This window comes from Barbatula barbatula (assembly GCF_947034865.1).
Source record: "Barbatula barbatula genome assembly, chromosome: 25".
NCBI lineage: Eukaryota > Metazoa > Chordata > Actinopteri > Cypriniformes > Nemacheilidae > Barbatula > Barbatula barbatula.
This window is the reverse complement of record NC_136788.1, coordinates 11,593,214-11,617,487: the sequence shown is the minus strand read 5'-3', so window position 1 is coordinate 11,617,487 and position 24,274 is coordinate 11,593,214. Positions and strand designations below refer to the sequence as shown.

General features: G+C 38.1%; 2 protein-coding genes across 4 annotated transcripts; both read right to left on the bottom strand.

Annotated features, from left to right (window-relative positions):
• Nucleotides 1-1,061: 1,061 nt before the first annotated feature.
• On the bottom strand, nt 1,062-4,493 carry LOC306890729 (E3 ubiquitin-protein ligase TRIM35-like). 3 transcript variants are annotated; one of them, XM_079450670.1, is made up of 8 exons: nt 4,245-4,493; nt 4,023-4,106; nt 3,667-3,762; nt 2,726-2,956; nt 2,441-2,463; nt 2,244-2,362; nt 1,595-1,977; nt 1,062-1,222 (listed from the first exon to the last, which is right to left on the bottom strand). In XM_079450670.1, exons 1-8 carry the CDS (start codon nt 4,407-4,409, stop codon nt 1,205-1,207), a joined length of 1,119 nt encoding a protein of 372 aa, XP_079306796.1. In that variant the 5' UTR covers nt 4,410-4,493; the 3' UTR covers nt 1,062-1,204. The 3 variants fall into 3 exon arrangements, with proteins under 3 accessions (XP_079306796.1, XP_079306795.1, XP_079306794.1); XM_079450669.1 differs by having other exon boundaries at nt 4,023-4,493; XM_079450668.1 differs by lacking the exon at nt 1,062-1,222 and having other exon boundaries at nt 1,260-1,977; nt 4,023-4,493.
• Nucleotides 4,494-8,024: 3,531 nt separating this feature from the next.
• Nucleotides 8,025-23,102, bottom strand: LOC306890903 (uncharacterized protein; the record flags this gene model as incomplete). Its single annotated transcript, XM_079450918.1, has 36 exons — nt 23,020-23,102; nt 22,068-22,146; nt 21,541-21,562; nt 21,353-21,416; nt 21,151-21,253; nt 20,953-20,981; nt 20,752-20,857; nt 20,508-20,532; nt 20,302-20,392; nt 19,937-20,049; nt 19,777-19,837; nt 19,613-19,676; nt 19,518-19,542; nt 17,582-17,873; nt 17,193-17,333; nt 16,029-16,317; nt 15,689-15,722; nt 15,038-15,435; nt 14,694-14,934; nt 14,045-14,210; nt 13,431-13,535; nt 12,589-12,743; nt 12,168-12,359; nt 11,562-11,770; nt 11,398-11,448; nt 11,231-11,317; nt 11,073-11,137; nt 10,861-10,983; nt 10,485-10,626; nt 10,236-10,395; nt 9,761-9,858; nt 9,200-9,283; nt 8,917-9,035; nt 8,666-8,812; nt 8,305-8,497; nt 8,025-8,204 (listed from the first exon to the last, which is right to left on the bottom strand). Exons 2-36 carry the CDS (start codon nt 22,143-22,145, stop codon nt 8,025-8,027), a joined length of 4,452 nt encoding a protein of 1,483 aa, XP_079307044.1. The 5' UTR covers nt 22,146; nt 23,020-23,102.
• Nucleotides 23,103-24,274: the final 1,172 nt, after the last annotated feature.

Sequence of the window (24,274 nt, the reverse complement as noted above, 5' to 3'; positions counted from 1 at the left end):
AGATAAAGATTGCAAGCCATTTTCAATTGTTGAAGATTCTGGCTTTAAGGAATTTGTAGGGATGTTGGATCCAAACTACACTCCGTCCCGCCAGCCATGAAAGAAAAAGGTGGATGAAAAATACAAGACAAGACCAGTCTCAGGGCGGAAGTGGCACCATGCGTTTAAGGATCGAAGACAACGCAGAACCATCAATTCTACTTTACTAGATATTATATTTACTGAGTGTGCATCTATCCTACATAATCAATATCTGTTCATTTTGAAACAAACACCACGTGAAGACTTTACATAAACATTATTTTTAAGATTTCAAATAAATAGAATTAAGTCTATTAAGCATTTCGTATGTGAACAAAAATATTTTTATCATTGTAATATATGTAAAGTATATGCCTAATGGCAACAGCAATAATAAACACTTAGAACTCAAGACTCATGAAAAGAAGAGTTTATTTTCAGTCCCATTTTATCATGTGTTCTACACAAAAAGACTCCATATCTTCTTGGAATGAGAAAAACAAAAATGTAAAGGGCTCCCTGGAACCTAGATAGCACAATCCATCTGGCTTTCGTCTATCTGACATCTGCAATACATAGTTTGCTCATCTGCAATACGTCTCAGAGACGTCTGAAGGTCTGTAATACGTCTGCTATAGATCTGGAGATCTGCGCTGCATAAAACATCTGCTAAACATCTTAGAAAGAGCAGCTTTACATCCATTCTAGATCATATTACAGACATCTTCTTGATGTCTGTACCTGGTCGGGAGCGGGTTTTCTTTGGTAAACCCAGAGTTTCTTTCCATCTCCTCCCCCTTTTTCCTAATTCATTGATTGTCGTCCGATAACAGGCTTCTGAATGGACAACACAGCCCTATGTTTGTGATTTTTGTGAAGTCTTGTGTCTTACAAAAAGCGATTGCTAACAAATTGCGTGTCTTGTGACTACAAAAAAAAATCCTCTCGCTCGCGTATGACTAGAATACACTACATGATTTATAGGTATGATCTGTAGACCAACATTAATGATGAATGAAGACCATGAGTAAGAGATCCAATCAAAGAACATTTTACTGAGGAAAATGAAATGCAGTGTAACAAAGCAAAATCAAGGGGTACTCGATTATTTATCTGTATGACATTAGTCTTAAGGCACAAAATGACCACATGTTCACGTGGTTTAGTCTTCTTAATATATAGCTCACCTCTCAAGAGCCATCTGTAACAAGGAAACGTATTTCAGTCAATAAATAAGCTTCCAAAACTAGTAATCAGATGTGCACCTTGCAGCCAGTTTTATTCGACGATGAAGACTAAAGTAAATGCTTGAACTTAGAAATTATCACACCGAGAAGGGCCTGGTGTGATGTGGACTGCGAGAGTCGCAGATGACTCACAGAACACATGATGAGTGAGAACTCTTAAAAGGTTTGCCCATGGGCAGAATTCTCAGAGGAGGTACAAGACACTCTGTGTAGAAGAACGGAAAGACCTTCTCTCTGAAATTATGTGTGAATGTATAATAGATGATGTTACTCTGAGGATCAGAGAACGTCACCTGTCCTTCACTCATGTCCAGTTTTACCCGCACCTGCTTGGGTATTTCATATCCACTAAGATGGACGCGTGACTCCTGCGGACTCCTCACACTGAGAGTTTGGCTTTCGAATCCAATGGTCCAGATATCATTGGGCAACCCAAAGGTTCCTTTTCTTTGCACTGATTCTGTGGTCACGCCCACCATCCAGAAGCTGTTGTCGCTCACATCAACATCCCAACTGTGTGTCCCTGTGGAATAACCCACAGAGCCCAGCACACAGGGGTAATGTTGAAATCGTTCCAAGTTTGTAGGAAGTGGAACAATAGTCCAGTATTCACTGTCATCCAGAAACACGTTGGGGTTCCACACGTCTGTCAGATCATCAGACAGTTTAAGCTGACAATTAACTGTCTTAGGGTCCAGCACCACAGGACCTAGAAAGACAGAAAGGAAAAGGCTGTAATTAAACAGAAAAAATATCTGCGTTTTCAAATATCAGACATTTAGAAATATGATACAAAAGGGAAGTAACATGGTTTGAGAACAGCATTCCACATTGATCAAGTTTAAACAAACAACAAAAACAAAAATAGGTGTATATTGTACATCCGGTACGGTAAATATGATTGAACAAATTATTAACTATGAATGTTTATAAATCTTGTACATCAACACGTGTCTGCATTTTGTAAGGACTCACTGTAGGGAACAGATTCTCTGATTTTGCTCAGAACATTGAACTTGAGGTTGCCTATGTACTTGGCATGATCTATAAGCTCTCCTGGAGACACCTCTGGATCCTGGGGTGTGTACTTGAGTCTGAAAAACGTTCAGGAGTGAGAACCAATCTTTGATTTCAAAACCTAATATGCAGATAGAAAGAAAAATCCTGTTTACCTCTTTAAGGTCTCCTTGAAGTTCTGTGGATAAAGTAGGAGCATAAAAAGTCAATACAAAAAAAAAAGACTCAACTCAATGTAATTATTGCTTAACTTCATGAAAAATGTGGAAAGGAGTCGGAAAAAGGCAGAACAGCGTAACTGATTGTCTTTCGGAGTTCTGCTTTTATATATTAAAATTTATGTATATATTATTAAATATTGTATACTTTGCAATTGTGTGTTAGAGAGCAGGAAAGAGCAAAAATGCAGTAAACTGGTAGAGAGCAGAAAATATACTAACCTTAAGTAATCGGATGTCTTCACTATTCAGTGTCTGTTCCAAGTCTTTAATAGTGCCAGAGAGAGAAGCAATACCTTCATTCATCTTCTTAACTTTATTGCGTATGATCTCCAATTTCTCTTCTCTTTCTATTTGAAGTCTCTCAATCATGACCTTTTCTTCATCGTCCAAACGCTGGTGAAGGTTCTTAAACCCCTTCCTGATTCGACTCTCTATTACTCTGGAGTCATGCTAAAAACACCCCAAAACACACATTAGATAATATATAGCATGCAAAGGAAGTATAGATACCAATAGGCAAAACTCTGATGCTTTTTGGAAAAAATTATGCCATTTGTGTGTGAAAGCCGAGTCGCTTTTACCTCAAAATGGCGGAAAACAAAGGGCGCAGGTGTTTCAATGCAACGCTCTATTGGGTTTCGCCTCTTGGCATCTATATTATTTAGTAAGTCTTTGTTTGATTTGTTGGCGTTCAATGACAGGAGACATATTAACTATAAAATGGTTAATATAGAAACACAACGTAAATGGATTCAGAATATTTTTAGAAAGTACACGAGTTCTCTCCATGGATATTTAGATAATTGAAAAGAGTCTACGTTCTTTTTACTAGTAACTTTGTACTATTGCTCTTTGTATGACATATCGCTTATTGCTCCCCGAACTCTTTGTGAGTCGCTTTGGATAAAAGCTAAATGACTAAATGTAAATGTTTTTAGTTTTTGCTGTTCATATTTTTCTTTTACCCCAGTTTAGTCGTTTTCAGGAATGCAATTGCATGATTCCAACCACACGGGGTCGCCGTTCCCCACTTAAAGTCGGTTGTTCTAAAGTAAATATTATGATTTTTAACACGTTTCATGCCATATTAAATTGAAGATTTTAAAACGCAACTTAATCTTGACTAATACACTTATATTTGAAAAAGTAGCATAACTCACCTTTATGTAAACAGCCGTTTCTTCACAGTCATATTTGGCTCTTTGTATAATCACCTTTTTCGTCGACAATGCAGTGAGTTCACTCCGAAGAATGATCTAAAAGTGGGATATACACAAAGTTTAGATGGGATCACAGTCCCTCTTATTTTAACAAGAAATATTAGATTGACGACACAATTATATTACTATAAATGGGGGAAGTGCATCGGAAGTCATCGATGGATGACTGAATAGTCGCCAAGGGACGTTGCAAACATGGCCACACAAAGAAGTACAGCAAATTCCCCAAAGCTTTGTCGAAACGAACCATACAAACGTCACGAGTGTTTTATGTAAATGAATTCACACACGAGTACCTTGTTTTCCTCCGCGACCTCGCAGATGGGACGGCACGTGTGGTTCCTATGCTCTTCTGAGTCTCGGCAAAGCTCGCAAACCAGCTGTCCATCATCGCAACAAAGCACACTCAGTTTATTTTGATGAACTTCACACAGCTGCTCTAAATGCCTCTTGTAATCCAAAAATGTCGTGCAGAGGTTCCTCAAAGCCAGGTTGAGGGGGGGTTCGATTGCTGATACCTTTCTGCAGAGCGGACACTCTCTGGACCCCTTGACCTTCCAGTAGCTTTCGACGCACTCGCCGCAGCCGCTGTGGCCGCACGGAAGTACAACGGGGTCGCTGAACACGCTGCAACAAATAGAACACGAAAAATCCTCTTCAACAAAAGGACGTTTGGACGCCATGTTCGGCGACTAACTCGGAGACTGTTGATATCATCGAAAACAGCAGATTTTCTACGACAACGCGGAAACGCAACGCACAATATTGCCGCTCCAGAGGCGGGACCACCTTTTAGAAAGAAAGAGCCAATCGTCATTCATTAAAGACTGGGGGGGGGTGCTTGTGGCGGAGCGTTGAGCATGCGCAGTAACTTTCTAGGAACGAGTTGTGTGAAGAAACACATGTACAGATATACCATATCCTCATTATAAGTTTCTTTAAAAGAGGCAGGCCGTGACCCTGTAGGCATGCATTACTAATATGAATAGTATAAAGACGTTTTTGAAATGATAAAAGTCTAATGATTTCCCTCAAACAACAGTTACATAACAAAAGAGGAAGGTTTACAATAATAATTTCCTCAAGAAAATATCTTATTGTGAAGAGAAAAAATAAACTAAAAAGAAGTTAAAATGACTTGAAGATTCAATATCTTGCAGACTCTTGAAGCGCCTCAAATAATGTTTCTGTTTGCTAAATTGACAGAGAAATATTTACATTTACATTTAGTCATTTAGCAGACGCTTTTATCCAAAGCGACTTACAGATGAGGAAACATTGGAAGCAATTATAACAACATAGGCAACAAAATACATAAGTGCATCAAACTAGTCCATTAAAGCCTTGCACAGTATAAAAAGCTAAGAATAGTGAGGTTAGTAAGTGTTTTTTACTGACAGGGAAGAGAATTAGGAAAAATCAATCAGCGACGTGTTGACGGAATATAAACTCATAAGTGATTATATAACAATATAATCACAAGATTAAAAATGTATGCCTCATTTAATTTTTTTAATATAATTCAAGAAATCAAATATCACACGTTCATACGACTACACAGCATGCAATTTATAAACTTCCCACAACTGTGCATGTACACAGAAGAAGTGAAAATTGTGTATCATAGCATCGGTGTCCTTCCTAAACCTTTTCAGGAAATGGAAAAACACTGAACTTTTTATAAGTTTAAATACAGTTTTGTCAAAGTTGACAAGCACTTTTCCATACTTTTTATTGGTTACCTTTTTGCGAAGCTCAGTGACACACAAAGTTGACTAATAATGATGACTTATGACAAAATAAAAATAACAAAATATGGAGATACAAGGTTTAAGAGGCATGATAGAAAAATAATACTTTCCAGTGTTTGTGGTACACTTTAGATTTAAAGAGAGGTTGTAAATAAATAGGCCACATTTGGACATTACAGATAGCTCTCAATCAACATGTTCTTTAAAAATTGGTAACAATGTGACTTTACTTTGCCAATGCCAGTTAAATTCCACCCTGTAAATAAACAAAACCTCAGACCTTCCAGGGAAAAATGCATTAGAATTGTTATTTGTTTATATAACAAACTGAGAACATGGCACTATGAGATAAAAAAAGAGAGCACTCTTGGTAATGACTATTATACCACAGCATCTATTCCACAAGGACATAAGGAGAAAAACCGAAGAACTCGAGAATCACAGATCTAAGGATTTGACCACATGGAGAATTTTGAAACGAGGTTCACAGAATATAGTGTGGAAGAACGGAGAGACCATCTCTTTGTAATTATACGTTAATATGTACATTTAAGACATAAAACAAATTATATCTCCTTGTGTGTTCTGCAGAAAAAAGAAAGAAACGTGTTTGAAATCACAAGATGGTGGTTAATATTGACAGAATTTAATTACCTTTTAATTAAACGAGACTGTGTTCGAAACCTTTAATCTTTCAAAATAATGTAAATTTGGAAATCCCATGTTTTGCTGTCTAGGATCATGGAATCCATTTTACAAAAATAAAATAAAAAAAATCCCAATCCAAGATCACTTCTAGATTTGAGGATAGATAGTGGATTGTGGAGTCTTTACTTATTTAAATATATTATTTCACCTTATTGTATTTTATTATGTGGTACTGTAGATGCCCACTGAAGTGACGTTTTCACACGAAAGAGTTAAATACTGGAATGATAAACATTGCATTGGGCTTTCAGGAGGCAAAGCAACATGTAATAGCAATGGGTGCCCATTTGCGCATCGTTTAGCTAAATGTTTAAATATTATGTTAATTCGTAAAGTGGTGTTGACACTCCGGGAGCAGGGGGAGGGTGTTACAAGTTCTCTTCAAGATTTGTTTGCGGTTGTCACCTAAGAACTTTGATTTCATTTACATGAAGAGTATGTCAGACTTGATGGCTACAGCACAGATAGAGATGGCTTTGATGTGTAGATTCGCAGTAGATTAACAATTTCAGCCTAAATCCAAGTTCCCTGTTCTTTGCTGGAAAACGTTTCCAACACCTAAATGTCACAGCCGTGATCCAGATCAAAACCAGGCCTGAATCACCAGATCTAATCTGATTTAAGAAGCCCATGGCTTTTTTGTGTATACAATCCTCGACAGTTTCTAAAAAGGTGTATGAATTGGTCTTTTGGGCTTGATTGTACTTTTTTATTTGACAATAAAAATTAAAACAAGAAATATTTTAAACAACCCAAAATCTGATTGAGACAGACCAAGAACAAACAGATCTATCAAACTTTTATTCTGTGTCAACATTGCAACCATTTCTTACTAAATCACTCAAGATCAGTTTATATACATACCAATAGTAGTATAGTGGAAACTCAACTACTTTTATTTACATGTATTTGAATGACTTAAAGATCTGGAAGGAATCATTCGGGCCATAAAAGCATTTTAGCTTCTCAAAATGACCAAAATACATACTAACAGCAACCTAATGGAATCAGACAATCTATGTAGAAATAAATGATAGCAAAATGTACAAATAAATGAATATTACACAAAAAACTGTACATATTATACTTGTAGCTTCATATTGTCTTTTACACGTGATTCTCCAGCATGATAGGTAAGTAAATAAATAAATAGAGCTATCCCATTTTGTTTTGGAATTTAGGATTAATTACAGGCCTAAAAAACTGAAAACGTTCAAAATTACTCCTACGCTTTATGGGAACCATGTTCATCCTAAAATATTCAACAATGCGTTTCTCGGGACAACAAATCCTACATATTGCCAAAGTAAAGTTTCAGTAAGACTTGTCAATAGTTGTCACATACACCTGGTCACAGGCCATACAACTGTGACACACTACGTGACAACTACTCTGGTACCAAAATGCTACAAAACTGCTTTAATATTGGCCGGACCTTAAACTGTAAGGGTGTGTATGGTGTGTAACATTGTTCAGGGATTATTAAGGCACACGTCTCTTGGTAGACAGTTAAATCAGATCATCTGTGATCCTTTACACAACACCTCTTTGTCAGCGGTAGGATTTTATAGTTTATCAAAAGGGAAATTACTTCATCAGCCAACTATGTTTATTGCGGTTTTGTTTTTTTAGGACTAGCATCTGACAACAATATAAAACATAAACTACCTCAGGTATAGTAAATGATATCCTTTATACAGTATATATATATATATATATATATATATAAACATCTGCTTATTACTGTTAGAATAGCCTCTTGTGCAAGCTGTATAGATGAAGACTCCTGAGATCATGTGACCGTGTCTGACTTCACACCATCTGCTATTTCACACATTTCTATTTGGCTTCCTCCTCATTTGGGCCATCTTCAGCAAATACATTCCCATCTCCAGAGCCGGTGGGGGTCATAGGGATTTGCATTGAGCTGTCTGATATCTGAGACAGCACGTCTGGTTCCTGCTCTGAGTTCGGTTCATGGGCGGGCGAGTTGGGCGTTGCAGTTGAACAGATGGAACGCTTCATGTGAAGGACAAAAAAGTGTGGTTATTTGGTTATTTTAACAATGTATGATTTTTAAACATAAATATTGCCTTTTTTCGCATTGTGATGTATGTACCTGTAAGGAGACACTTGATCTGTTGCTTCTTTCTTTCAACTTGGTCCATGATCCTTTCTTGCCTGATTTTTGAGACATCTCCAATGCTGCCTTCAACAGTTTGGGTGTCTCGGCACGAGGAGGAATAATCGGGACGGGCTCCTTCTCTTCCTCTTTCTTCTCGGCTGGCTTTTTATCTTTTGTCACCATTTTCCTTTATGTGAAATTATCAAGTTTCATATAAACCAATGAAACATATCGTTGAATATACATGTTGTTTAAATATCTTAACCCCTGTCTGGTGTTCAGGTTTGTGAGTTCAGTTTAAATTTTTTTTTTGCAAATATGTAAATGCTTAAAATGCATAAAATGCTAGTATTACCTTGCTTTCCTGCGGAGAAGTTTCTGGGACTCCGGATAGTGCACCGTGATGTCATTCAAGTCCTTTTTGGTCAAAATGAGGAGGTTAGCAAAACCACGTGCAATGACATTAGCCGTACGTCTGTTCCCTCCTCCCACTGACAGCAAGCTTCATTTGAATATAACAGAAGAAATAAAAATGGACAAAGTTAAAAAAAGCGAGTACGGTGCAAATATTTAATGGTGCTCCAACAAATCCAGATGACCTCTCACCTGACCTCTCCGAACACCGCTCCTGCTTTCAGAGTCACAAAGACCGTCTTTCCATCCGGACCACCGACTACCTGGACTTCCCCAGCTTTAATGATGTACATCTCACGGCCCACTTCATCCTGTAAGACCATAAGAGGCTGACACGTTTTCATTTTGATTTAAACACTAGCTCATTTTTATGATCATCTCTAATGGGAATTTTTGTTTAACTGCTAATATACATATAATTGAAAATGATATAAAGGTCTTTTATGTAGGCAAAATATGTTCTTAAGTTTCTTGCCTTTTTGCAGACATAGTCTCCTGGAAGGTACACCACAGATCTGAGTTTTTTCAGCATGTCAAAGATCATCTGTCTGTCACAACCCTGAGAAAGACAAGAACTTTGAAAAACAAATATATAGAGAGAAAAACAAAGGAAAAACATTTCAAAAAGCTACTTAAAGGTCCAGTGTATGAAATCTAACAGCATCTATAGTGGTGAGGTTGTGAATTGCAACCAATGGTTCACTCCCTACCCCTTCCTTTCGAAGTACTACGGTGGCCGACACAGAACTAAGATGTCGTCGCGATTTCGATTGTTTGGGGAAGGAGATAGCGTTTTTTCACAAATACGTTATGTAGAGCATTTGGTTCGTTTCGGGCTACTGTAGAAACAACATGGTGAATTCCATGAAAGGGGGCCCGCGGTGTATGTAGATAAAAATAGCTCATTCTAAGGTAATAAAAACATAATGCTTCATTATGTAACGTCTTTCTACACACCTGAAGACATGTCATATTGCATTTCTGTCAATAGATCCTCCAAAAATATTACACACTGGACCTTTAGGTTTGTACATACCTGAAAGAGTGGCACTTTACTGATAATATTATAGCTCACGTCCACAGCAATGTCCAGTCTCATCTTATCAGGTAACTGATCTAGTAACTCTTGTTCATCTGCAAACAACCAAGGATCCATTTAGTGACAGAAAGAAAAGTAGAGGCATCTGTTACATATGTATGTAATGTTAATTCATTTATATTAGTATTTTTGTGTGGTGTTTTCTTTTTTCATTAGTTGGAATTGCGTACACCTGCGCCCCGTTTTGGACTCCTGATATACAAGCTGGGGGGGCTTCGACGGTGACTAAACCATATCGCTTCTCGTTTTCCCTCCACAAAAATATTGTCTTTTATGTATTTAAATAAACCTTCCCTTTGGTAAATGAGCCTTTTTGCATTTTCCTCATTTGTGTTGGGGTGCCATTTGTAACAACATCATATCTGAATACAACTACATTTCTTTATAATAAATACTTTTTTAAGCATCTTACCCAGCATGCCTTGGGACTGCCATGTGTAGCTGTACCAGGTTTTTACTCTGTTCTGCACATTCTTAGGAATGTGGTAGGATGCCATGTATTTCACCGTGTTATCCACGCAAGCACGATATTTTGTCTGAGAGGCTGTGGCAGCACCCACAACATCTCTCATCTGAAACACAAGTCAATAATATGTGATCAACGATCATGGAAACCAACCTGCTGATGTCCGGCCACTATTTACAGTGTCGACGACCTTACCTGACCAATCATAATGGAGAACACAAAGACTCCGATGAAGTAATTGATGAGCTGAAACACAATCTCAAAAAGTGTTGTGGGTTCCGGCAGGCCTCCAATGGTGAGCAAAGTCTTAACGGCAAAGTAGTAACAGCGGATATAACTGAGAATCAAACAAAACAAGAATGACTTCTTTAAAGTCATTTCAGTAACGTTATTTGTGGACTTGATTCAAACCCAATATGACACAAAGGTGTAGAATATACCTTTAAATTAACTTTAAGTTGTTACAGTAAATGTACAGTATATCGTCTTGGAACTAAGATAGTGTCACACTTTAATTGTAATATAAAAGTTTGACTATGATTTGATATATGGGAATGTTGGATTTACCCACCTGTTACCATTTCCATCATAGACCCATTGCGAAACACCCAGACCCTCAAAAGCTGAGGCCCAGTAATAAAGACAAGCATTACAGTGGACAGCATACAGCAGATACGTGGTGGTTCGGATAACTCTAAAAAATATATATATATATAATATCATGAGCAACACTTGAAAACAAGTAGTAAACAAATGTTGAGGCCAAACACAAAGACAGCTAACCTGTAAACGTATGCATTGGTCAAGATAGCTTCCAGACGTTTGTTGAACTCAAAGAAAGACAGAAACTGCACGCAGAAATAACACATTAAAGAATTAAAGCAGGTTTAGTCTGGATTGATCTTTCTAAAGCTTGGTTAAATATAAGAGCACGAGCTTGCCTTCATTAGCCTCGGTAAGCGGAGGAGAGAATTTATTCCTGTTTTGAAGTAGAGAAGCTCCAGTGGAAGAAGACTGATCAGGTCCAGCTAGAACGCATAATATCAGATTCAGAGTCCAATAAACAAACAAATATACACAAATACATTTAACCAAAAACAGTTTTTACCTTGAATCGTAAAGCTTTGATGTAATTATCTCTCATTTCCTTCTTACTGCTCTATAGTCAGACAGTCCACAGAACAAAGGGAAGACTTTTATTCATCTCGCATAGCCACACATTCAACAACTTGTATTAACTATATTTTAATTATTTAACCCGCCTACACTTACAACAATGTCCCCATGTTGCACGAACTGCAATCGGGGTTGAAAGGCCAAGATGTCCAGAATGTAGATGGTATCACATAGATAGTCGATCAACAGCCATACATGGATATTATCAGGTGTTTGATAAGGGAATGCCCAACGCACGGGAATCATCCACACGTTCCAGTTAAACGCCAAAGACACGCAAAACAGCCAAAGCACGTATATCAAATCTGCATAGATGACGGAACTATGTAAGACTTCAGCATTTATCAACCATTTATTACAATGGATTATGGAAAACAAATGATATATTCATATTCATGTTCGGATTTTCAGTTATAATGTCATAGTTTTTTCTATTGCATGATTGATGAAGTTATTTATATTTTTACAAAAAAACATCCCAGCAACATTCTAGGAATGTTAATTTATGGTTGCAAAAGAAGTTATTTTTGGGTATTTAACAATAACCTCCCTGCAATGTTCTGGGACGATAAAGTAATGGTTACAAAATAAAACATGTAAAGAACGTTCTCACAACGTTATGTTTTGGTTCCCAAAAAGAAATACCAAATGAGAACCAAAAACTTACATCAGGTGAAGGTGATGAAAAGGAGATGTGCTTACTAGTGAAGGGGTCGATGCTAGCTGGGAAACGGTAGCGCAGAAGTCGACCAAGCCTGGACTGAGGTTGGACCTTACAGCATAGGACCTTAGTTTTTTCCTCTTCTTTCTCAACAGAGGCGTCGGGCACCTCCTGCTCTCTTTTCTGCTCTGCTGGGGGCTCAGGAGGGGGCGCTGGAGCTTGCTTAGCTGGAGCTATTAATAAAAGACATTGTTATTTGTTACATATCCTATGATACTGACATTGACTCAGTGTGTTTACGGAATGTTTAATGTGTGTGTGTGATCCTCAATAAAAAACTTGTTTGGATGAATGCAAAGACATTTATGTGTTCATATCCTTCTTGGATTACTTCCATCCAGTGTTTGTGTAGAGTTTTAGGTACAATGTGTTCATCAAACTGTGAAATTGGGTTCAGCTCACAGGCAGGTGGTGTCTCATCATCGGAGTTATCTGGATCAATTAGTTTCTCCTTGACACGCTCTGTTCTCTCTTTAAACAGCTTCACCAGCTCCTGCAACCTCTCGTTCACTACAGTACTGGCCTGGCTGGCTGAAGAGGCGGGCCTTTGATTTAGCCTTTAAACAGAAAATAACTTGTGCATTTACATAAATCCATCCACAAAATGATCAGAATTATATTTGTATTTATGTCATACACTCTAAAAACTGCTGGGTTATTTTTGACCCAGCATTGGCTGGGTTGAAAATAACCCAGCATTTCCCCCAAAACTAGTAAAGAAAATTGGCAGAAACCCTATTGAAGAATATTTCAAAAACTGCTGTATCCATTTAAGCAGGTCATGCATGTTTTTGGTCAAATCCCAGAAAGACGTGTTGATAACATTTTTGTATCCAACATTACATTTAAAGGTCTGGTTAATGGAATTTAGTGGCATCTGGTGGGGAGGTTTTGAATTGCAACCAACAACCCCTCCCTTTCGCAGCGCTACAGGTGCTGACACAGGACTAAGATGTCTTTGCTTTTGCTTCTATGCCGGATAAAATAACAGATTTACGAAACCAGCTCTGTAGAGCAGTTTGTACATTTAGGGCTACTGTAGAAACGAATTCCACGTAATTCTAAGGTAATGAACTCATAACGCTTCATTATGTAAGGTCTTTATACACCTCTGAAGACCTTGTTATGTATATCATATTACATTCCTGTCAATAGATGAAATAGAAATTACATATCAGACCTTTGAGATTGTTTGTTTGACATGTTCATGTGAATTTTGCATTTAAGAATCTTTATTTTGGTACCCATCATCGGCGCTGGAGATGCTACTCTGGCTTGGCCAGGCCCTGACTGCGACTGCGGTTTCTATTTCCCCTTCTTCCTCATCATCTTGAGAGTAAAGTCTCTTGCTGTTAGAGAAAAACAGAACCATGTTATGATCGAACTCACAATATGTGAGCATTACTACAAAATATTTTACCTCCCTGCATCAACTTTAAATGGTAGATGCGTTTTGTAACATGGTAGCAGGTGGTTGTGAAATCAATGGAGCAAGTTATTCGTCTAAATATGGTTAGATATGCACACATATGTATGAATTGAAGTGGAGAATGTGAAGTGGATTAAGATGACAAACACCATGAGAACTTTGTGGGTTCTGACATAAGCTTATTCAAAGATCTTACATCTTGGTCCAAATTGTTTGTGGTTTTCGGTCTCTGGATTCATCATTGTTTACATCCAGACAATGAATTATGTGCGAGTGTGTGAATAAGAGTGTGTGGACACAGACAACAGTTTAGAAACAAAAAATAAAAGCAATGGTTAATATTTGTAACAATTTATAGCTGGATAAAAAATCAGCTAAACAAAATATATCCGTTTTATACATCCAGAGTATATCATAAGGTATGTTTACCTGGTGCGGTTGGCTTTGCGAACACCAGGTACAGTTAGGGTTTTCAGGTTGGGGTCTTGTGGTTTTATGATTGGTGGTATGGGACGGGATCTCCTTCCACCTTTACCTCTGTCAGAATCAACATCTTCTACATTCACAGCTGGGTGCACGCTCAGTCTGGAGCTCACTGAAGATAAGATAATATTATCAATCATACAATGGTGATGAAACCATTTATAAAAAACACATTTAAGACACCCTTGTATGACCGTCGTTTGTCGGCAGAAAACAAAATGATATATTCTGAACAACGTTGGTAACCAAACAACAGTAACCCCTTTTGAATTTCATTATATAGGCACAAAAAAAAGAAATTTCTCAATATAGATGTTTTGATTGGCACGAGGGTGAATAAGTGATGACTGAATTTTTATTTTGGGGTGAATGATCTCTTTAAGGCGTGCTATGTGTATGTGAGTGGTTTTCTATCAAGACTCACCGTGAGGTAAACTGAGCCTTTATTGAGTTTGAGATGAATGGTCGGTATATTAAACAGGCCACTTGGGTCACTACAGGCACCAACACATTATTGCACAACCTAATGTTTCATTTGGCAGCAAAGCTAAAGAAAAAGCATAATCTAATAGACAAAGGCGACGGCATGGATCACCTGAGGGTCTAGCAGAGGTGGGATCATCTTCAATGTGTAAGGCAGGGTTGGAGACACCTGACAACTGCCTGGAAGGTGTGATGGGTGGCAGACGGGGGTATGAGGGCACATTGGGGAGGTCTAGGACGGAGCTTGGGGAGGAAGGAGAGGGGGTCCGGGGGGATTGGAGAGGAGACTGGCGGACAAGATGGTCCAACTCCATTTCTCTATTCTGCTGCGGTTGCTGCTTGGGCATCCTGCTCTGGCTTAAGTTGGTTAAGACGTGTCCGAATGCTGGAAATCCTTTGTGGAATGCTGGATATTTTTTGTGGAATGGTGGAGAGGTGTTGCGGTATGTTGGATACCCGTTGTGGGAGTACAGAAAGCCGTTGTGGAAGGTTGGACAGCTTTTGTGGGATATTAGATAATTGCTGCGGAATGTTGTAAAGCTGTTGTGGGAGACTGGGAAGCTGCGGGGTGAAGCTGGGAAAGCGCTGGGAAACGTTGGAAGATAGGTTTGGGAATTGCTGGGGGATTTTGGAAAGTTGCTGGGAGATTTGTTGGGGTAACTGAGACACTTGAAAGGGAAAGGATGGCAGCTGTTGGGTGATCTGAGATAGAGCAGGGGTCAAGTTGGGCATTCGAGGCACTCGGGGCAGGGTGATGTTGTTCTCTTTTTGGAACCGGCTGAAGCAGTCGAGGGCCTGTGGAGCACAGGGGATGCGCATGAGGCAGCTCTTCAGCGCATCACATCTGGATGGGACTGTAGGGAGAGCGGCATATAGTCAATAACTACAATACACTTTCAAAATGTGGAAAACATATACAAAAGTTCCAGAAGTCAGACCACTAAAAAAACATTGCTTGATAAGTTAACATACAAAAATAAAGCATGATTTTCAATGCTGTTAGCATCAAATTGAGCTTCTAAGTCTTTACATTTTTACTGTTGATTATGTATTCTAGTATTTTTTTTAATAAAATGCATAAAAACAAGTTTTAATATAAACACTCACCACTACTTTCCACTTCAGGAGCAGTACTCTCCACCTACATAGAAAAAATATTGCATTACTGTAAATAAAAGATATTGACAAATAAAGGTAAAAGCAGCACTACTAAGCAGAAAAAAACATCATGTCCTGCATCTCCAGCACCGGCATCAATGTTTGTGTGCACAGTGTTACCCAAAGTTACTCCAGGGGGAGTTTTTTTGCACTTGGTGTGCTGTATGTTGGATAGTAAGTGTCTGTTAAAAGGCAAATTGTGGAGGAGTAATTCATGAACGGGACATTGTTAGAGGAGCAACATCAATAGAAAACAAGTATAAAAGCCTGGGCTCTTCTGTAGAATTACCAGTGTATCGGTTCCACAAACTGAGCTACTGGAAACGGACTGAGGCTGGTGAGTGATCGGGTCAGGATCTTCCTCAGACTCTTCTTCTTCACATATAGGGCTCTTAGATCCAGGTGTGGATTCAGCCTCAGGTTTGATATCCGCCTCAGGCTCAGACTCAAGCTCTGGTTCCTCCTGTAAATGTGAAGAGGACTTGAATTCTTCCACAGGGGTTTCAGTTTGGAACGCAGTGTCTGTTTGTTCCTCCTGTTCTTCTGGAAGAAACTCTTTAGGCGAATGTGCTTGACACCTGTGGATACACAAACACACAATTTAATGCTTCATGACACAAACATCAGATATCAACAACCGTAAAATGCCTCTTGTGGCAGCATGAGGGTAAATATTACTCAGCTATTAATGAACTTACATAAGCATAGTGTTTGCATGATGGCACATTAACAGACACACTGTTTACAGGTCTTTGAAATATCATGTGCCATGGTCTTTAGTTTTAAACATTACATAAATGAAGTCATTAAATAAATAAAAAAACGTTTTCCGGTTGTAGTAGAATGAACTTACTTTGAAATCAAACGCGATGTCTAAATGCATCAGGTGATGCAGTTTCCATCTCCATACATTTTCGTGATGTTGCTTATCAATTCACGCGATATAAAATATCATAGCGTAACGCGATTAAAACGTCATCAATCCCGTTTCATGGCGTTTCTGAGACGGATAAAACAGAGCACGGAAGATGCTGCGCCATATTTCACTGCGACGAGGTTGAACATATCTCTGATGCGCGATTGGTGACTATAGCAACCCAGAGGGTCTCCAGGGGATGCGATGCGGTTACTAAGGAAATGTTGCTGGGATTTTTTAAACTGTTATGCAATTCCACACACCTGTAGCGCATGTGTTGTTACACAACAATAAACAGAGCCTATATATAGCGTTTGCGTTTTCATATTGCAAACAGCTAAGTGAGAATTTATTTTGCTCAGTTGTTTTAAATGCAGCGATTTTTAGTTTTAGTTTATAAAAACCTATCTCTTACTCTGCGATTTCCATCTCACTGTCGTCTTCCTGCAACACTTGTAATCTGTAACAGGGATGCTATCGTAAGGTTTTGGTTACTAGTTTTATACGTTTCTATTCAATATATTGTAAATGAATTACTCTTGATCAACATCTTCTGGTTCTTCCACAATGGTCTGAATGCCAAGACCGGCCTGTGCCAACTCTCTGACCGCCATCTCTGCTGTCTTCCTCGCGACTTCTTCTGCCATGCGAGCCATCTCCAGACGCTCCTGCATCAACCTGCGTCAGACAAAAGCACCGGTTATATGCGTGTACAGCCTATATGTTTTTAAATGAGTTAGTTTTATTTCATCATCTTTTTTCATAGTTGACATCTTCTTCCACAAGTGAATGGTGACCGAGCTTGTTTTTTACATTCCACTTATTTGATTTTGTGTTACACAAGTAGCACTGGGTTAGAATCTAAAACGGGTAAATAAATACATTATTATTATATTATAAGGGTGAACTATTTCCTTAAACCGTACCGTTCCTCCATAATGAATATGGCAGTATCCTCTGCCTCTCTCTTGATGCTCTCGATCATGGGTGTCCATCGTGCTGTTTGGGTCTCTGCGTCCTCTTGCTCTGTGTGGGCTTGTGAGGGTGTGGTGACACTCAGTGGAAGAGATTGTTCTGGTGATTTAGGTGTTTGGAGCCTAGCAGGTGGATGTGGAAGTAAATTTGCTGCTGATTTCGCTGTTGTTTCCTTATGTTGAGCTTCATCTTCAGAGTCAACCTCCTCCAGGACGAGGTCAGTGGGAAGTGAATTTGCCCTTCCTGCTGAATATACAGTACAGCCATGTCTACTTACAACATTGTGGGTTCAATACAAGTTCAGTTCAGCTGACTGACATGAAATAAGGATTTTGAAATGCGGTCCGGTTTGTAAATAAAATAAGTAAATGTTTATAGAAGTGTGCTATAAAAATCTTAAGAGGCACCTCAAATTTGCAAATTTGGGCCCTGTGAAAGAATATGAGGTTGGGCCCCCTACACCGCATCAAACATAAAAGCCAACTATCCAAAATCTTTGTCTGCAATAAAAAATACATTTTCTATTCCATTACTAGTACTGTTACTACTAATAATAAAACAGGGGCCCCAAAAGTGCATGGGCCCTTAAAACTGTCATAACTTTTCCACGCAAAGCCCCCTGCCCATAGACATCTTTTTAATTTTCAGGAAATATTTGACATCTTGTCAGTTTAGTGTGTGCAAAATAAGTGAAAGGTGATGCTAATAAACAAATATTCCCTCTTGAATTCTTATTTTTATTCTCATGGGATAGTTCACGCAAAGATGAAAATTCTTTCCTCATTTACTCAATATAATGTCGTTAAAACCTGTATGACACAAAATATATTTTGAAAAACATTGACTTCCATTGTATAGACACAGAGACATTTCTCAAAACATCTTATTTTGTGTCACCCATTATTTATTCACCATCATGAGACCTGTATATGACACTTTCTTATAAGAATTTGTATTTTTGGGTGTAAAAAAATAAAGCAATTGTGTGTATTTACAAAGAGACATAATTGAATTGTTTTGTATTTATTAATCCAACATATTCATATAATACAATTATAAATTAAGCATTTAAATAGTAATATACTATTCTCATTAAATGAAATAAATCTCCATTCATCAAAATACAGTGTATATATAGTGTATATCCACAAATGTAAACTACAGTTATGAGTCAAGGCAGTATAACTTTTTTAAATAAATCAACTTAGGAAACATGTAATTAAAATATTACATCTCATGAGGATCATAAGACATGTAGTGTCATACCATCTATCTAAATTTCAGACCATAAAGATCACTGCAGTGATAACAACAAACACCCATCTGATAGCTGCCAGCTATTCGTATGTTATTTTTTAACTCAAACCACAGTACTTCATAAAAACATTTAATATTTGTTCATGGTTCCTATTCTTTCATATTTGTATATTAGTTACACTTTATTTTACAGTACAAGACATTCAATTAAATTTCAGAGCTGCCTGGTCATTGGAGAGAGCTACAAAGCCACTTTTCTCCTTCAGATGCCTCAAGGGCGTCTTTCTCCACTGTCGACTTGTCTGTGATTGTGTAATGCTGTTGTCTGTCTCTCTCTCTTCTTTAGTTTAAGGGCTTCTCAGTGTCATCTCCCCTGTAACAGAAGGAGAAGATGGACTGAGTTATGAGTTTGTCCTACGCTGCTTAACAGTTATTTGGGCCGTGAAGGTCTAATAAAGTTGAAGGTCTTAGTATTTGTTGCTTCACAGAGTGGGTCGTTTTGTTATCCATGCAATGATCTTTTTTGGTCTGTTTTCATATTGAACAAAGTCCACGCTATGGTTTCCAGGAAATAAACTGAGTTTGTTATGAAGCATGTAAACAGTGTTAAAAGAGGGACGTCTTACTCACCGTTTTGCACAATCTCTCTGTCATCCTAATGGAAAGAAATAGAGTCAAAACTGGCGTCTTGACTTAATAAAAGGTGAAAAACGTATATAAATCACCTTGTTTTTTAGCACTGGCTGTGGCATCGAAAGGCCCAAACCTTGAACAATCCGAGTGACCATACTGACAACAACATGCGTGAGAAAACATAGACGCAATGTAAAAATTGAAGCCAGCATGTTGTGTATAATATAACGAAAGTTTGAGAAATGAACAGACTAACCTGGCAGCTTTTAAATCAACCTCTGTAACGCTGGCGATCGACTCAGGAGGCGGTGAATAAACTGTTGGCCCAAAATCATTTGTTTTTCTTTCTTTTCTTTTTTTTATACCAAAAATGAAACCAAATCAAACAGTGTAACTTTTTGGGGAAGTTTTGGTACCTTTGTTGGAGCACTGTGATGATCTGGGTGAGGACGCATCAGAGTTATTTGGGGGTTTGACCACATGTTGAGGCAGAGCATTCTGAAAGCCACTCTTTATCCAGGTCATCATTCTATTAACACATAAAATAACCAAAATGACTCTTTCCTAGTAGACTAATCATGAAAATTCATAAAGCAACTTTTTGTAAAAAAGTAGTGCTTGTCAATACAACGAAGTCACAATGCTAAAGTGTTCTAAGTTTGTTGCTATTCAGGTAAAACAATGTCACTGTGTAACTATGGGGTTGCTGCAGTGTTTATGCGGGTGATACACTGTCTGAAAGTTTATATAACTTTACAGTTTGTGTGTAAAAGTTACTCACTTTGGAGGGAACTGAGCAGGTGCTTCCACCTCAGATACTTCATCCTCTGACACCATCTCTACCACTGGTATATGCGGCAAAGGCTCAGAATCTGTTATAAGAGATACACAGTACATGCATGACCTCTATTGCACTAAAACCCACCACAGAGCTTTTTGAACTAAGCTTTAAATCTTTCCCAGACTGAGAAATCAGCTTATACATACCTGGGAGTTCTTTGACATCATGGACCTAAAATATACAGAAAAATAGTTAGAATGGAGTTAGCATAGTTCATATATTTTATCAACAAGCTTTCCAAAGTATTCAAAGATGGCCCTTTTTGGCTGCTTTTAACCATTTAAAATAAAAGGTAAAGGTTTTATACATATTACGAATTAGCCTTAATCAAATTGATGTCAAATTTTTTATCTGTAGCGCACATACAAAAGAATTACACAGTTCACAAACCTCCGTGGCTTCTTCACAATCTGGAGTCTCTCCTTGTCTGTATTTCTCATCAGGTTGAGGGACCACCTTTCCAATTCCCTGTGAGATCCATCCAATAACTCCAGTCCTACCAGACAGTGAGAAGCGATTGAATAATGTACAGTTTCAAACTCCGAAGAATGCACAGAATGAAGTTATCGGTCATCGCTTGTTAATGCTTACCTGTCTGCAGAACCTTCTTCATGCATCGACTGCAATAAATAAATAACACAGTGCGAAATGTTTTCTGATCAAATCCACAAATCTCAAAGTTTGTAAGTTAGTAATACACTAGCATCTTTTAAAAACACCACAGTAGTATTTAAAGTTTGCTTAAATATACAATTCACAATGAAAAGGATGTAGAAGGGAAATGAATACTTTAGCATCAGAGTTGGCTCTGGAGAGAAGAGGACTTATGGCGGGTTGAGGCAGTGCACTTGCGAAACCATTGGAGAGCCAGTTTATCATACCATTCTGAACACTGAAACAAACAAACATTTCACATTAAATTATATTACAACATTCACCTGACTTATGGATATTTGTCATACTGTGAGCAATTTTTTAAGACTCAGGTTACCTGCCCTGGGAGGTTTGAGATGTTTGATCTTCTTCTCTTATTGACTTGGATGACCTTAATTTATCTGTATTACAATGACGAAGATAGGGGCTTATTATCTGTATACTGCATATTGACTGTATAGTACAGTCTACATGAATCCTCAAACAAGTTATAACATGTTTCATTGGTAAATGTGCTGTAAATACCCCGCCTTGATGGTTTCCCATTCTTCACAGAAAAGTAGGGGGGAAATGACAAAAACACACGAAAGTTCATTACTGCATTAAACAAAAATGAATAGATGTGTAATACTGCCTCATTGTGCTCTTTTCAACTCACTGATATAGTAAAGAAGAACAGGAATATACGGTGTAATGGGCTCTGTCAATGACGCAAGTTGGACTTGAATTTGAACCGATTCCCATCACATATTTAATGTCAAATCCGGTTGCATTAACTACTTAGACTAGTCTTACAAGTTAGTCATCGAATTGTTTTCTTCAAGACTAGTCATAACTTCATGAAGTCAGTTACATAAAAGTGTAGCTTGGTCTAATGGAAATCTGAAAAGACTTATTGGACTTAAATAATGTTGTTAAGACGCAGTCTTAATTTAGCGGCTAAATCCTGATTTAGCTCTTAGATTATTAGAACTGTCTTTGTTTACATCGTATTTTAAATATAAACAAATATATGTTACGTGTTTGTGTTGATGGGCTTCTAAGAGATTTACCACACTGGCCGAATCCCCTTCCAGACTGCCCTGTCCATCAGGAGGATGTGGCACTACCTTCACCACCCAGTTAAACATCCTGAGAGATTAAATAAACCATTAAACACAACAGATCAACTGTTTTATACAGATGGGCTTATTTCAGTGAACACAAATGGAGAAAAGCGTTTCACCCTAAGGTTGTTCTTTACAAGAGAAATACAAATAGACAGAGATCTGCTTCCGGGAAAAGGATTTGGAAAGGCCACTTGGGACATTTTAATTCATCCAAACATTTTAAAGTTCATGGCCAACTAGGCTTGTTTCCAGGAAAACCCCATAACCGTTTCAGAAATAGTATGATGTCAGGTTTTTGCCACATCCTTTACACAATCAGAGGAGGTTTGATATGGTTGCTGGAGAACAATGAGACCAGCGAGACTAGTTCTTAAGTTCACGAGACAAGTTCTCAGAGATTCAGTCCCAACACACAAAAGCAGTTATGTTGTGATGTACGGTTCGTAGGTAATGAGTCAGACATTAAAACGATTAGTAGCGGTCAGCTGGACACTTCAAGGGCTGATCAACAAGTAAAGCAAAAGGCAGTTAATCACTTCCTTGATCTTTTTCTTTATCCATCAGAGTCTCAAAGTCACTACGGTGTCTTCCTGTTGGTCATTTGTGTGTTTACACAGAACAGTTTGCATTAAGCAAAATCAAAACTCCTAACAAGTTAAGATAAGAAAATGAAATGCAGCCTTGTGCATTGAGGCATGTCGTCCATTAATGATTCTTGAAAATCTTGAAATACAATTATTTTTATAGAGTGTATTTAACTCTTTTTGTAGCTGAAAATTCAGGTTTGAATTTTCACATTTAAATTTAGCACTTATCGCTTTTATCCAAATCCACTTGTCAGTTTAACGCATTTATTTGCTACAAAATACTTTGTAGAAAATCTATCATTTCTTACCTGAATTATCAGCAGTGGTTGGACATTCCGAGAGGATTGATAACATCCAAAGCAGACATCAGCAATCTGCAAGGATTAGGATTGAGGCAGGACTGGGCTAACTGGATTAAATCTTGAAGGACAGTGCTGCTACCCCTCATCAGATTATGTGTAAAAGCAATGGGGGCGAATGTGAAGCAACTGGCTTAAATGTTGAACCTGCCAGGTTTCAATCTGTGTATCATTTACTTTCCAAAATTCTGGATCCTATTAGACTGCATTGCAGTGGACACCGAACACAACCCGAAGACTAGAATATCATCCAAGATATTTTAAAGTTTTTATTAAATATTATGCATTAATACAGATATTTACTCATGATGTGGATGGTTATCAGGGCATTGCGATGCAGTTGCTAAGGTGCTCTGAGTGGTTAGGATCTTGCTACACATTCGTATTGGATGGTTTGACCCAAACCTTGCTAGAAAGCGCTACCAATAATATCGTATTATGGGATGTGTGCCCTATCTCAAGGGTTGTAAATTAGCTTTGACAGAAGAGTGTGATACCCAAGTTCTAGATGACATAAACCCATTGATGCACGTCATCAGCTCCCATTCCCTAGATTAACCTTGGATATTTTCTCTGAGATAAGATAAAGAGTATGAAACAGATAAAGAAACATGTCCTCACAAACAAACCCGTACGATTAGGGATCCGTGTAATTGACTAATCAAACATGACAGGAGAAATGAAGGGGAAGCTACTTTAAGCTTTCTGAAATGCTGTCCTATTTATATCGTGCTCCTCAAAAAGAGGAACGCTGTATTCTTCATGCATAAAACCTAACAAGTAACATTGTTTCATTGTGATTCTTTGACTTTTGAGGGTTACCACATCTAACCCGTCGCTTTCAGAAACCAGTGGCATGGCTGAGCAGAGGTCTGAGCAGATAAGCGACAGGAGATCCGGTAATAAGATAAAGGCAGGATAAGATGTGAACGAGTAAAGGGTCGATACACCTGATCAAGGGCAAGCTACTGCATTACAAGCACAAACTACGACCATTTTAAGCGAAACAAAAACTGATCTCAGGTAAACCCCCAAAGTGTATAGCGTATCGACTCCCTCAGGCCATGTGATTGGACGAACTGCAAAAGTGTTTATCTTATCTTTTAACAGGATACAATGGAGTGAAGGGAGGGTGGTTCCTGCGAGTATGTTTTGAGAATTAAAATAAGAAATGCATGGGCGTCACTTCATTGTTTGGTTATTA